The 14564-nt window shown below is 56.0% G+C and overlaps 1 protein-coding gene across 1 annotated transcript; it reads right to left on the bottom strand.

Annotated features, from left to right (window-relative positions):
- Nucleotides 1-2001: 2001 nt before the first annotated feature.
- Nucleotides 2002-11100, bottom strand: MYBPH (myosin binding protein H). Its single transcript, XM_062013888.1, has 10 exons — nt 10827-11100; nt 10467-10601; nt 8412-8579; nt 5857-5945; nt 5030-5225; nt 4613-4752; nt 3918-4077; nt 3030-3166; nt 2408-2594; nt 2002-2111 (listed from the first exon to the last, which is right to left on the bottom strand). Exons 1-10 carry the CDS (start codon nt 11098-11100, stop codon nt 2002-2004), a joined length of 1596 nt encoding a protein of 531 aa, XP_061869872.1.
- Between the last annotated feature and the right edge of the window lie 3464 nt (nt 11101-14564).

Here is a 14564-nt window from a genome sequence, read left to right as displayed (position 1 = left end):
ATTTGCACGTCCTGCCCCTGCCATCTCTTGCCATGGGGAAGGGATGCTGGTGGCAGCTGTGGCTGGATCATTGCATCACTGACATGGCTAAAGAATTAGTGCTTTGACAAAGAAGCATCAACATGCCACAGCTTTGATGTTGCAATTTTTTTCCCCCCAGCCAGAATCTCTCTCCCAGCTCCAAAAGGAAATTTTCCCCATGCTCCCCCTCGTGGTGTTGGCCTCTGGTTCATCTTCATTTGTGTTCCATACAGCTGCTCCTTCCAAGCACCCATGCTTCAGTGGGGTGTTACATGAACCTCTGCCCTCTCTCAAGCCAGCCCCACAACAAACAGACCAGAGTGGTTTGGGGGGTTTTTATTAAGACCAAAGCCCATCAGATTGGGTTTGTTTTATTGTCACAGCTAAGGACACATTCAGAGAGGACCATGCTGTGGCACAGCAGGCTGAGGTGCAGGGTCCCCCCAGGGCACTGCCAGGGAGGGCACAGGCCAGTAGGCAGCAGAGACTATGGCCAGGACCATGACCATGACCATGCAGAGCAGCTGCAGCAGCCACCTGGGGTAAAGGAAGGAGATGTGAGTCCTGTGAGGGCAATGCTGCCACGAGACCGGTGCTCCAGGATGAGATGGGAGACCAGACACATCCCAGCCATGGCTCTAATGCCAGGTAGACCCAGCCCAGCTCTTCCACTCTCCCCTACCCTATAAAACTTAGATGCAACCCTTTAACTGCTTTCCTACCCATTTTGAAGCCCTTTGTACCTGCCTCCAGTCCCTGCCTCTCATGCACACCTAACCCCTGGTGCCCAGCCCTCTGCCTGCAAACTGGGGTCCTGCCCATGCATCTGCCAGGGATTCCAGTCACCTCCTGGCCACATTTACAGAGCCCTCCCTTCACTTTGCAAAGGGGCTTTGTCTGAGGCTCTGCAGCATCCCACCCCTCCAGTGCATTTCCAGCCATGGGATGAGGGAGACCCAAGCTGAGGCTCCATCAGCAGGTGCCAAGGGCTAATCCAAGACACTCAACCCACCCTCCCTCCATCCTGCAGCCCCAACCCAGACCTACCTTACTCTTTGCCTTGCTTCCTGATCTGTCCTCACTTGGGCACTGCAGGAGAGAGCACAGGAGATGCAAAGGCCCTGAACTCTCCTCATCTTATTCCTCTTTTGACTTCCAAGACTGAGCCAGGACATCACCAACCCATTCATGTGCACACACCAACATGCACCTACACACCCCCTCCCTGTGCCCACGTGCTGTGAGCAATCACACCCCCCCCATCACTGCCTGCTCCTGCCAGCTTGCCCTCGAGATCCCAGCTTGGGTGTCTCCCCGTTGCTTTGTGTCCCCAGCACTACAACATGCTCATCCTCCTGCTCGACTTCACCAAGCAGCTCATCCTCCTGGCTGACTACACTGACAAACTCATCCCTCCTTGGCTGACTTCCCTGTGCTGCCTGCACTGACAGCTCTGCCTGCAGGGCAGTGTTGGCCAGGGCTGGCTGGGTCAGTGCTCTCCACACTGGCTGGAAGCCCTGGCACCAGCTGTCACAGAGCCAAGCACCAAGCTTGTGCCACGCCAGCAGCCTGGGAGCATCAGCAGGGATCAAGGGCACTGGGCACCTGCCAGATTGGAGCTCTGCCTACGTGGGAAGTAGGGCAGAGCGTGTCTTGGGGCAAGAGTGTGCTGGGAAGTCACAAGAGGAGAACTAATAAAAATGGCATGTGTCTAAGGACACGCAGCTGCTGGAGGAGCGTGAGTGTGCTCCTCCTGCGTGCTGAGGTGAGCTGCAGCGTGTCTGTGGGGAGCAAAGCAGGGCACCTCCGTGCAAGGGCTGGGCTCAGTGCTCTGCTGAGGCAGGGAAATGTGAGCTGGAAAGTCTGGGCAGGATCCTGAGACATAAATCAGAACGACCCAGGTGTGAGGGGAAGGGGTTCAGCACAGCCCCCCCACACACGGCTCTGGGTGGCTTGGGACACAAGTGCTGGTAGATGCATTTAGGAGCAGGTGACTGTCCCAGCCTCCACCAGCACCTCTGGTCCTTTGGCCCTGCGCTTTCTGGTTCCTTCCCCCACTTTCTGGCCATGACTGTGGAGATTCACCATCCCTGTGGAGATTTAGAAGCGATGCTGAGGGACATGGTTGGCTTGGCAGTGTTAGGTTAGTGGATGGACTGGATGACCTTAAAGGTCTTTTCCAATCAAAATTACTCCACAAAGATGACTTCAAGGGGCTTCAAGACCACAAACCCAAAGAGCCCAAAGCTCCAGCTCTACAGGGCTGCCCAGTGTCCCCCAGTCACCAGGAGCAACCAAAAACAGGGCAAAGCACACCACAGTGAGAGTGAGAAGAGGAAAAGGCAGGCAGGGAGACCTGCTCCTCTGTCTCCTTGTCCAGTTTTACCTTTGACATCCAGCCTGCAGTCTACTGAGGCTTCCCCCAAGGGGTTCACAGCTTTGCAGGTGTAGATGCCCCCATCAAAAGGGCTGGGCTTGCGGATCTCCAGGGAGCAGACGCCGTTCTCGGTCATCGCGATGTATTTGGGGTCTTCTCGTATCTCCATCTGATTTTTCATCCAGATGATTTTGGGCTGCAAGGCAGAGCATTTGTGTCTTTGTTTAAAGGGGGGATTAAAAAAAGAGAGAAATCCAACTGGCCCCAAAATGCAGCCACCTCCCTCTGCCTTTGCCTTGGCCCTGCCTGAATCTGGTGGCCACAGAGGGGTTCAGTCAGCAGTAGTTTGAAGAGCTACATGTCCCATTCCTGAGCCCTAAGCCCTGCTCCACACCTCCTCTCCTAGTGCAGAGGGAAAGAGGACATGCTTCAACACCAGTCTCCCACTTCCATGCAGGAAAACCCCAACCTTGCCCCAGTTTGACTCAGAGGGCAGCTGCAGCCTCTTCACCTCACCCATCCCTAATCCAATATGACCCAATATCTCCCAACACCTCCAGCCACCTTGCAGAAACCCCACTGGTGGCTGCCCACACGCAGAGGCAACGCTGGCCACGGAGGGACCACTGACCTGGGGGAAGCCCCTGACACAGCAGAAGAGGTGTGTGCTGTAGCCCCGGGTGGTGGTTCGGTCTGGCAGGGGCTGGGTGAACTTTGGAGGCTCCATCATGTCCCTTTGAGGGATCTTCTCTGGCTGGTAGGAAGTTTCTAAGAAGAGAATCCATTCCAGGTTGAGGCAGAGCTCAGGTTCCTGGGCTGACCAGCACATGGTCACTTCAGCCCAAGGTACCCCAAAATACTTCTGCTCCCTCATGTAACAAGGCAGACAGCATCCAGCCTGACCCAAGGACCTGGCCTTCAACTCACACCAGCCCTGCCTGTAAATCCCTTCTCATCTGAGCATGCCACATTAGTGCCCAGTCCCTGCAGGGGACGGGGGATGCCAGTCTGCAAACCAGCACCGGGGTGCACGCTATGGGCAGCACGTTAGATCCACACCAGGCACCTCTCTGGAGCTCCTGCTCCATCCCCAGGATTCAAGGCACAGAAAACAGGAGCTGGAGCTCAGCTCTGCAGGTGGCAGAGACCCCAAGTCACTGTGTGCTACCAGGATGGAAAGAGACAGAGGGAGACAGAGGCTGAGGTATAGTGGCTTGGAGATTTGGCCTTGCAATGGATCACCTCAGGGGTCTCCTCCTCTGCTGGCTCTGAGTTGGGAGGCCAAAGCCAAGGTTGCTCCTGCTTTGGTCTCACCCCAGGAATGTCCATGCCTTGATCCCTCCAAGGCACCAAACCTTCCCCAACGGGAGCATAGAAGGAGCCATCAGGACCTGCACAGCCTCACCCCTACACTTCCCATCGCTGTGACCAGCCCAGCAGCACCACCACAGGCTGAAGAAGCCCAACTCTTGCCCACCAGCACCACCCCCAACTCATCACGCCAGGGCCTGGCCCCCACTTGTCTTCTCGATGTGAGCCACGGCGGGGGCCAGGGCGGCGCTCTCGCTCAGCCCACAGGCGTTCTCTGCAAACACGCGGAACGAGTAGCTGTTGCCGATGATGAGGTCGGAGATGGTGCAGCTGGTGCGGCTGCAGCGCTCCAGGGCCGTGAACCACTTCTAGAGGGGGGCAAAAACACAAAAGGAGTGCTGAGGATGGTGGTTAGTGTGACCTAAGCAGGAACATAGACGTTGTGAGTCCCTGTGCCAGGCTGCCCAGGGAGCTGGGGGAGTGCCCAGCCCTGGAGGGATCCCAAAGCCCTGGGGCTGAGGTGCTGAGGGGTCAGTGCTGGGCTGGGCAGGGTGAGTGCAGGGCTGGGATTCCCTCAGCTTAAAGAGCTTTTCCAACCCAAATGATTCTCTGATTCCATGAAAGGCAGAGTGTCCAAAGGATGGAGAAGGCATGGGGGTAGATGGGGGTGTGCAGCTCCCCCTCTCCCATCGTGGCATCCCCAGCACCAGGGCATAGGGCACGATGCTGTGATTGCAAGGGGCTGCCCAGGGAGGTGCTGGAGTCCCCATCCCTGCAGGTGTTGCACTGTGGGAAATGGCTGGTGGTTTATAGGGCTGGGACAGAGGCTGCACTCCATGAGCTTAAAGGTCTCTTCCAGCAATTCCATAACCAACCCAGGGGCCCAGGGGTGTTCAGACTCACCCCACTCTTCTTGTCTGACTTCTGCACCGTGTAGCCCTTGATGTCAGAGTTCCCATTGTCTGCTGGTGGAGTCCACTCCAGGGCCACGTTAAAGCCCCACACATCCACCAGCTTCAGGTTCTGGGGTGGGCCCGGCGGCTCTGCAAACACAAACCCTCACAGGGTGGCGTCTCCATCCCCTCCCCACACATCCTGTGCACACGGGAGATGAGGAGCTGTGCTGGGCATGGGCTGGCAGGAACCCTGCATCCCCAACCACAGGAGATCACCTCCAGCATCCTGGAGAACACCCCACTGGGAGAGGGACGCCACACTCACTCCCCTCATCGCTGACCCTGTGCCATCCCTCCAAGAGGTGTTTCCCAACCGAGGGGGCAGGGAGGAGCCCCAGGGTGACCCCGCAGGGTCCCACCTCACCAATCACGCGGATGTCCAGCGTGGCCTTGTCCTCTGCCCCGTTGATCCTCACGGCCAGCTCGTAGGTGCCCGAGTCTTGGCGCTGTGCCTCGCGGATGAAGAAGACCGTGTCCTTGTCCGTGGTGCGGATGTTGACGCGGCTGCTGTCCAGGGGCTGCCCACCCTTGGTCCACGTCACCTCTGGCCGTGGCTTTCCCTACACAGGTAGGTTAGGAGAGGCTTGAATGCCCCAACGGGTCCCACTGGGAAGGATGGGTGGGAAAAGCCTGGATGTGGCCTCGTCCCTTCCAGCAGCCCCCAGGGAAGAAACTGCAGCTGATCGATGCCAGTCGCACTTGTGGGGAGCCAGCGGGCTGCAGGGATGAGGCTGCAACATGGTGGTGGTCCCTCAAAGTCCTCGTGGAGCAAGCTCAGCTTTACTTGCCCAAGGCAATGCAGACAGAGCTGTACTCTTGCTGCCCAGGCACTGAGACCTGGCCCAAGACTGAATTCAGCATCCAGGGTCAATTCACGCCTGGAGCACGGTCGGTGCAGACTCCTAACTGCTGATGAGACGTGGCACACACATGTCCCACATCTCAGGGGCAGTTGCTCTCACTTCCCCTTGCTTGGCCAGCATGTTTCAGGGCTGGTTTCTCCATCCCAGATGCCACGGCAGCAATGCCCCAGGCAGCGTGTGACAGATCAGTGAAGGAGAGGACCTCTGTCTCAGCCCACTAGTGCCAAGCCAGGCCACAGCTGGCCCCAGGCACGTCATGAAAAGTCACTGCAGAAGCTAACCTGCAGCGAAAAATCCTGGAGGACCAAATCCCCAGTCACCCACCTACCTGGAAAGGGATCATTATGTTCACGGCATCCCCAACACGCCTGACGTACATCTGCCGCAGGTGACGGGGCATGCGGATCTTCGGGAGCTCTGGGGACCAGAAAAGCACCTTGTGGGGCCAAGGGAATCACAGCTCCCAACTGGCTGACCCACCCCACACATCCCCCTGCTTGGCCATTAAGAAAACCCACCCAGAAACACAGCCACCTCTTCCCTCCCATCTCCTGGGCAATGTTTGCTTCCCTGCAGGGCTGTGGCAGCCCATCCCATTGCCTGCACCTATCTCCATCCGTGAGATATCAGGTCACCAGCTCAACAGCACCACCCTGATGGATCATCCACCCCCTTCATTATAACCAGGCCGTGGAGACCAGCATGGGCTCAACCAGCAGAGGCACAGACAGACACAGCAAGGCAGGGGACAGCATCTCCCAGTTAGGAAATAACTTCTGCCCCAGCTCAGAAAGCTGAGGCACACAACCCAACTTCCAGCAAGAGCAAGGCTTGCCAGATGAGGAGCCCAAGGAGGTGCCTGGTTACTCACAGCAGAGCTGTGAAAGCCCCAGGCTAATGTCCCCAAGGGAACATAACAAAGACAAGCAAAAAAACCCACTGGGAATGCTGAGGGAGCGTGTGTCTCCTTCCCAGGGTGAAAAATAGCAGCTGTGTAACTCTACCAGCTCAGGGCTGCTCCGTGATCCTGCTGGAGAGGCATCGGGTTTACGTGAGCCCCTCGTAAAAAGAGCTGCGTGTCTCTGCTCGGGTTAAACGTGCTGCAGCTTATCTCTGGGAAGGGGGCGAGGCCAGAATTAAACTGGGCCTGAGAGATGGCGAAACAGCTGTGAGCAGCAAACGCTGGTGGTGGGCTTGGAAGGGCAGGGAGATGCCCAGCAGTCCCAGATGGCCCCACCGACAGCTGAGGCGCTCCCTGCTCTGTGTTATCCACCCCAGGGATCCACACAGCCATGCTCATCCGTCTCACAGGGGCACAGAAACCTGACCTGGGGGGAGGAATGGTAATTCAGGGGTGTTTTCCCCAGCTCACTCGGCTGGGGAAGGGCTGGCTGAGGTCAGTGGCCCAGGTGATGTGCTGACATGGGGGGAGGAAGAGGAGGAGGAGGCATTTTCCCTGCCCCAGCTCCCTGCAAAATGCAGCTCCCACACCGAATCTTCATCTGGTTTCTCCTCATCTCTCTCTTTCTCTCCACTTCCCAAACCCACTTGTCCCACCTGTTTTTAAACTCCCTGCTGTCTGGATTGCTGCTATTTAAAATCCCCTCTGATGCTAAAAATGAACTGGTGAGAGGCACAAAATGCAGCCCCGAAGGAAATGTGAAGAGCAGAAGGTACCAGCCACAGCAGTGCCTCTGGGGGCACGGGAAGGCAGAGGGACACCCAGGGCTGACTGCTTTCTCAGCAAAGCCAGGCAGTGTGCAGGGGGCTGTGCTTCAAATGCAATGGCAAAACAAGCAAGTGCTGTCTGCTGCTGAGGAGCTTCAGTCAGCAAAAAAAAGGAGAGGAGAAAAAGAAACCCCCTGGTGTGGAGCAAGAGCAAGTTGTGTGTGGGGCTGTCGGCTCCTTGGGTTTTACACCTCTCAGCCAGCTACGTGGCTGGGACAGGGCTCAGGCAGCAGGGACAAGGGGGTTAAACTGGTGGGTTTAAACAGAAGTGGGAAACACAAGCTGTGTGTTTGGCATCTCACGCCAGCCCCCTGAGTCTCACTCTCCCCAGTACAAGGTATAGTGGGATGCCTTCGAGATCTGGAGGTGAATGTGGCAGCAGGCACCAGCCACTGAGCCATGGTCAAGCAGACTGAGGGGCCAGAACCCTGCAGGACCCTTTCCAGCTGCTCACAGCCTTATCCAAGCCTTTAGCTAAGAAAAGCTGATGGAATGGGGTAACTTTTAACTGGAATCACTTTTCCTGCCATCATCACTCTTTGGAAGCAGCTGAAAAACCCAATGTGTTCTTTGAGTAACAGGAGAAATGCTCATGAACAATCCTTGGGCACTTCAGTAGCTCTTTGCAAAGGGAAAACAAGCCTGTATTTGCTGTCTGCTCAGGGAAAAGCAGCTTTGCAGCCACACATCAGCCCCAGCACTCGCAGCACCCCGGCAGGAATGCGAGTCCTGCCAAGCATGGGAGCAGCTCATTCATTAGTGAGTTCAGCAGGATTGAAGTTCCCATGCTCTGGGCTACCAGCCCTTGACTTTCCCTCAGCTAAATAAACAAAGCTGTCCAATGTGTGTGTGTGTGTGTGTGTGTGTGATGGGATGTTAGAGATGAACCATGGCCAAGGAGAGATTTGCTGAATGTGAGGCTGGTCCTGAGCCCTTGCCATGACTTCTGAGTCCTCCACCCCCAGGGCTTTGCCATCTGCATGATCAGTGTCTCGAGGTCAGGGAGCTCCTCCATCCCATCCAGAGGGAACTGGCTGCAGTTACTGAGAATGACATCTCACCCCAAGGCTGGCTGGCAACTTGGGAGAGGGGAGAGGCTGCCCTGGCTGCAGGGATGGGCTGTGGCTCCTGCTGACACACAGGAGCTGTACTTACGGAGGATCTCTCTGATGAGGACTGGCTGCTCCAGGGTAGCTGGGACACTGACCCCACTGGCACTGACAGCCTTCACCCTTACATGGACCTTGTCACCGGAGCTCAGCCCTTGGATTGTGTAGCGAGTGGAAAGAAAAGGCTCCTGGTTCGCAGCTGTCCAGTCTGTGCCTGTGATGAACCCAGCAGAGCACTTCAGGCGTGCAGTGGACACACAGACACCCCCACACACACACATACATACACAAAGAGCAGGATCAAGGCACAGGGGATGAAACCCAGAGCCATGAAACCCTTCCTTGCAAAAGCAGAAGGCTTTGGGGCACCAGCAGAGAAAGGCATCTTGGAGGGGAGGTTGCCTACCCCATCCTGCCAAGGAGAATGGGGTATGAAATGCTGGCAGAAGCTCAATTGTTGAGCAGGAGGCTATTTGCAAGTAAGGAAAGTCATTAGGCCAGCACACATGGTCCCTGCTGACCTTCCAGGTACATTTCTGGAAGTAGTTAAGACCCTTTGACCGCCCTGGCAGTCTGTCTGCTCCTCTTACTGCCACAGGGGAGCTTGCTGGGGCTCCCCATGTTCCCCAGCACCAAGGGGCAAGGTCAGCTCATCACCTCTCCAGCTAGATCTCTCCAACTGTTTTTGCTGCTTGGAAGGGGCATCTCAAACTCACCCCACAGCCCAGGTGCAGAAGCCCTCTCACATGAGCCAGCTAACGTGGTCCTGCAGTGTGCCAAACCTCTTCAGAGGCTTCTCAGATAGAAAACAGACTGTCCCAGTCACCAAAGCACTGGGGCTGCCAGGCTGGGCAACTAGAGCAACCCACATGTGCCAGGGCTTGCTAAGCTACCATGTGCATCTTCAAACCAAGGTTTTCCTGTCAGTACTCTCAGACTGGCCAAATCTCACCAGTTCCTCTTTCCTTTCACCCCTGGCACTACTCAACCCAGCCCTCACCCAAATCCCTCCCTATTCTACCTAACTAGGGTCTTGTGCCAGCCCAAATACAGCAGTCACAGAGCCCATGTGATTATCATTGAATGACTAGACCTCTTCTGTCACTCACCTAAGGCCAAAGGAAGCTGGGAGAGCATCCAAAGCTGTGGCCTTTGGGTGGCTGTCAGCCAGCACCCTCCAGGAATGGCTGCATCTTTCCTTGTCCCATGAAAGGGTCTCCTCATGCACCTCATCCAGCCCTGGTTACCTCCCCAACCCCCAGACCAGTGATGAGAGCTTTCCACAGCCAAGTGTGTATTGACCATGCCTGCCACAAGCTAAATAGACATGGGTCATAGCCCAGGGACCATCTGAATCTCCCAAACCACTCCAGTCTCATGCAAACACCCAAGACCACAAGCCCCAGACTCCTATTGCAAGTCCCCCCAGCCACACAGGTCATTCACACTCACTCCAAAGCTGAGCAGGGCTTCAAGACAGTGCTCAAAACATGTCTCATCCACCTACCCCATTCCACCAACCAGCAATGCAACTGGAGAACCACAGATAACTGTTGCCACCCACCAGCCCACCTCCATCCACCACAGCCATCTTCCTCCCAGGCATCTCAAGCCCCTTCTCACTTGGGCTCGTGCCCTGATGCATGCCAGCCCCTCTTGTGCTCCCCAAGATTCTCTCCTCCCTTATTCTCCCCCCTTATGCCCAATTCCTTCTGCATTTCATTTTGGGCAAACATGGCAGAATGGAATCTTCCTCCTCCTGAGGTCTGACATCCCCACCCCAACCCCAGGGCTCTGCAGAGCTGAAGGTCAGCAGAGCCCATCCTCAGTGAGTATGCTGGTCTCTCCTCCACTCTCTAACTGAACATGGCAGTGACATTAAACCCCATGTAGCCCCCCATTAGTGACATCACTGCTATCTGAAGCCAATGAGAAGCCCCTGTCCCCCATGGAAACAATGATTGACCATCTAAGATGGACCCATTTGAGCAAAGAAAGGGGAATGGTGTCTGGGGAAACAGTGGCAGGTTCTGCCCAGCTCCATCCCACAGCAACACACCAGCTCTCCATGCTCACGAGGGGCAGGAGAGCCCAAGCCTACTTCCATCTTTGCAGGTCTCCACCACGTATCCGTCCAGGCCCGGGCGACCTGTCTGCTCCGGGGCTCTCCAGGTCAGGGTAACTGAGTTTTCACTCACTTCTTCCACAGCCAAAGCCAAGGGGGAGCTGGGTGGCTCTGTAACAAACCCACACTGGTGAGGACACGCTCTCAAGTACTGGGGCTGTTGGAGGGCGACCACCCAACCTCCGTGTTGGTCTTCAGCTCCCCCATCCTCCCAGTCCCCCACTGCAAAAATAGCCCTGATGATTTCATGTCCCCCATCCCTTCACCCTGGCACCCCCACACGCCCCCTCCCAGCCTCACATCTCTCTCCACATCAGTGTCTGGTCTCATCCTCACCTGCCTTTGGTTTCTCAGGCTCAGAGGCTGGGGCTTGGGGTTCAGCTGGGGGAGCCGAGGAACCTTCCTCAGAGGCTGGAGCCGCTTCTGCCGTGGGGACGGGCTCATCTGCAGGGGCTGGGGGCTGCTCTGGGGCAGGGGGATGCTCAGGAGCCAGGGGATCTTCAGCAGCCGGGGCCGGGGCTGGTTCCTCCTTTGTGTTTGGCACCGGCTCTTTCTCCGGAGCAGCCGGAGCCGGGTCTGTGGCTGGAGGAGGTTTGCTTTTGCCAGTCATTGCTGCAAAGCCTGGGGGCTTAGGCAAGAGGATGCTTCAGGGAGGTCTCTGCTCTGGGATCTCTTCTCTGTTTTGGGGGTCTCTGCTCCCAATCTAAAGTCACTCCTCCAGACCCTGGATCCTGCCTCTGAAGCTGAGGTCCCTGCTCTGGCCCAGGCGTCTCCACTCGGGATGGACGGGCTGTGCTCCGGGGACGGCTGTGCTGGGAGGGGGCAACCAGGTCACTGAGCCAGAACAGGGGCTGGGAGATTTTTATAGGCTTGGGCTGGCACTTGTCACCTCCCTGCAAACCAATCTGCCTGTGCAGGCGGGGGCTGCCAGGAATAGCCACCCGGGACCTGCACATTCAGCAGCACGGCCCTACCCCCTCCTATGGGACTGCAGCACACGGTCCTGCCCCCTCCCCCAGACCCCCCCAGCGGGGCACAGGACTGAGCAGGGCCAGGTCACCTTTCTTTGGGGACATGGCTCTTGTCCCTTTCACTAACACCCCTCCAGCTAAGTGCTTCCCAACCTCCCCCTTGCCACCTCAGCCACCCACTGACCCCCCAAATCCCCTCATGTGTCTCCCCATTGATGCTGTACCCCACCACTAAGGATGTTTCTGTAACCTATGGTCTAATTCTTTAACCTCCCTCAAACTCAGGTTAACAGAGTGTTTCCTCCTCTTCCCCAGCTGCTTGCCTGCCTCCAGGGATGCTGCTACAGAGAAGCCAGGGCAGTGGTTCCAAGGCTCACGGTTGTGTTGTCCCCACAAAACACCTCCAAACAGGGACACCCAGGTCAAGAGTCATCTCTGGGGCAGTCAGAGCACAAAGCCAACTACTGACAGATGAGCTGAGCTTTGCTAACAAGGGGGTGGTTTTCCAGGTGGGGGGAGCTGTGTTCACCCAGGAAAGGGAGGGAAAGAAGAGTGAGCAAACCCCATTGGGCAGGTTCATCTGTAAAGGGTGGTGACATTCCAAAAAAGAGAGAGAAGGGACTGAGGGGATGGAAGAGGAAGCCAGGGCAGCAATGCAGGGGCCACATCAGTGTTGCAGGGGTACTGGACTTGGCCAGACACTGGGCTCAGGTCCTGGCTGGAGGACAGTAGCACTGGTGGAGACACTGCCCTGAAGACTCGAGATGAAGGGATGGAGGAGTGAAGTCACCAAAGTTCTGTTTATAGTGGGAGAGGGCTGGGGTGTTGGGAGGACTGGGGAGGCTGAAGACCAACACAGAGGTTGGGTGGTTGCCCTCTACACAAAGAGTGAGATGCACAACTGCCAGTCTCCAGGAAAAGCAGGAGGAGACCCTGCACTTTCTGTTGCTCTCTTGTAAGCTGGGAAGAAAGCTCCTCACAGCCACCAGCCTTGCAAGTCACATGGAGATCAGGCAATGCAAGTGCAAACCTGGTCCCTCACGGGGCCTGATCCTGCCCAGAGGCTTCAGCCTGGAAGCACAACCTTCCTGCTCCAGGGAGTGATAGCTTTCCTCCCCTGGTTATTTCAGGCAGCATTTGGCAGCAGGATGAAGCCAAGACACCAAGAGCTGGTGTCAGTGACTCAGGGAGAGGGTGTTTCCTCCAAACTATGTGACAGCCCAGATGTTCCTCGATTGCTTTCACCAGGGAGGAGGAATGTGGCTCATAAAGACTCCTTCTTCCCCAAAATACCTCTGGGATGCCTGAGGGATGAGGTCCTTGAGTGGCTCTCTGCTGCTTCTACTGCCTTCAGGCCATGGGCTGACAGTCCCTTCTGCTCCCTGCAGCAGCTTGGAGTGGCTCAAACTTGCCAAGTGGGCCAGGAACCAGAAAACTTTATGCAGCTGCTCTGGTAAAGGAGAAGACAGCCCTGCTGCCCAGCACAGCAACATGGAGGGGGAGGAAACTGTCCATGTGTCCTTCTCTGGCTGCCTCTGGTTCCCTGGTGTGTCTGGTACCCACAAAGGAGGATTGGAGAAGTTCTGCTACCTCCATACATTGACCCACAGGGATTTCATGCTATCTTGGATGATCCTGGCACCTTCTTGACTCCTTGGCATTCACACAGCCCACACTGTGATGACTTTTCCCCATCAGCTCCCAGGTAGCCACCCCCAGACTCCCACAACCATCGACTCTGCTCAGAAAATAAAGCAGCCTTCTTTTGCATACATGTTAGGGAAAGCAATGTAAGGAGCTCTGAATAAAAACCAAACAATAAACCAACCCTAGCTCATAAGGAAATAAGCACTGAGATTGCTCTCCTGTCTCACTTCAGATGAGCACAGTTGAAAATGAAACACCCTTTCGCTGGGAAAAGAACATTGCTGCGATTATTTCTCTTGAAGTTCTTGACTTGGACAAAACTTGAGGGGTTTTTTTCAACCTGCTGGATGATGTTTAGATGCTGTTTTCTCTGTTGACTCACAGGATGATTCATAGGTTAAGAGCAAGTGAATCAGGATGGTTTATCACCCAGCCTTATCTGGGCCATGTTACCGTAGCACATTGGCATCTCCTTTATTCGTACACGGAGCAAACTCTGGTGTGGGAACACTCTGCTGCCTGCTGGAGCTGACAAAGGCATCACAGCACGTTGTTCAAGGCCAAAGGCAAAGGGTTTCCCTTCCAGGCCAAACATGGGAACTAAAGGTGTTATTAACTACTGTGATGCCACATCTGTGGCAGTTGGGGGTTCCCCAGCTCCAGAGGGACAGGGAGCTGCTGGAGAGAGGCCAGGGCAGGGACACCAAGATGCTGAGGGGATGGAACATGTGTGTGAGGAGGAAAGGCTGTGGGCTCTGGGGCTGTTCAGCCTGGGGAAGAGAAGCCTGAGCTCAGGGGCACCTCAGCAGCACTGAGCAGCACCTACAGGGTGGGTGGCAGGAAGATGGGGACACACTTGTGTCTGTGGTGCCCTGTGACAGGACAAGGGCTGATGGACATCAGCTGGGACACAGAAAGTGCCCCTTAAACACCAGGAGAAGCTCCTTTGGTGCTGAGCTGAGGGAGCCCTGGCCCAGGCTGCCCAGGGAGGGTGTGGAGGCTCCTTCTCAGGAGGTTTCCAACCCCACAAGGATGGGATTAAGGTGTCTCAGCCCCTCAGCTTTAGGATGAGGGAGCTAAAACGAGTCTGGTGTCAGAAACAAAACGAAATGCCCACCACTGAGACTCCTCTACCTCAGGATGAGCATGAAGAGCTCACTCAGGGGGCAGTGCTTGCTGTTCCTACAGGCAACTTTCCATCAGTTGGGTTTAGCCCACATTTCCAGCCCACATTCCCTTCAACTTCCAGGTGGTACATAGGTCTAAATAACAAGAGTTTCACTTCTCCCTTGAAGGATCAGATCCTCCTCAGGCCGCTGTTATCCAACACACACCCCCCCTCTGAAAGATCCAGCAATCTTCCAGCTGGGTTTATTGACAGGACCCCATTGCAAAGAGATAAACCTGCCTTCACTCCAGTTTAGGAAAGGCCAGCAGCAGAGTCCTGTGTGGTGGG

This window comes from Colius striatus, chromosome 22 (genome assembly GCF_028858725.1).
Source record: "Colius striatus isolate bColStr4 chromosome 22, bColStr4.1.hap1, whole genome shotgun sequence".
NCBI lineage: Eukaryota > Metazoa > Chordata > Aves > Coliiformes > Coliidae > Colius > Colius striatus.
Note: the sequence above shows the minus strand (reverse complement) of the source record. Positions and strands in the feature narration are given on the sequence as shown.

Coding starts and splice junctions, on each gene's coding strand:
- MYBPH (XM_062013888.1), bottom strand. CDS start 11,100: ATGACTGGCAAAAGCAAACCTCCTCCAGCCACAGACCCGGCTCCGGCT. Junction 10,602..10,826: donor GCCTGAGAAACCAAAGGCAG/GTGAGGATGAGA, acceptor GGTTTGTTACAG/AGCCACCCAGCTCCCCCTTG. Junction 5,946..8,411: donor CCTCATCAGAGAGATCCTCC/GTAAGTACAGCT, acceptor TCTGGTCCCCAG/AGCTCCCGAAGATCCGCATG.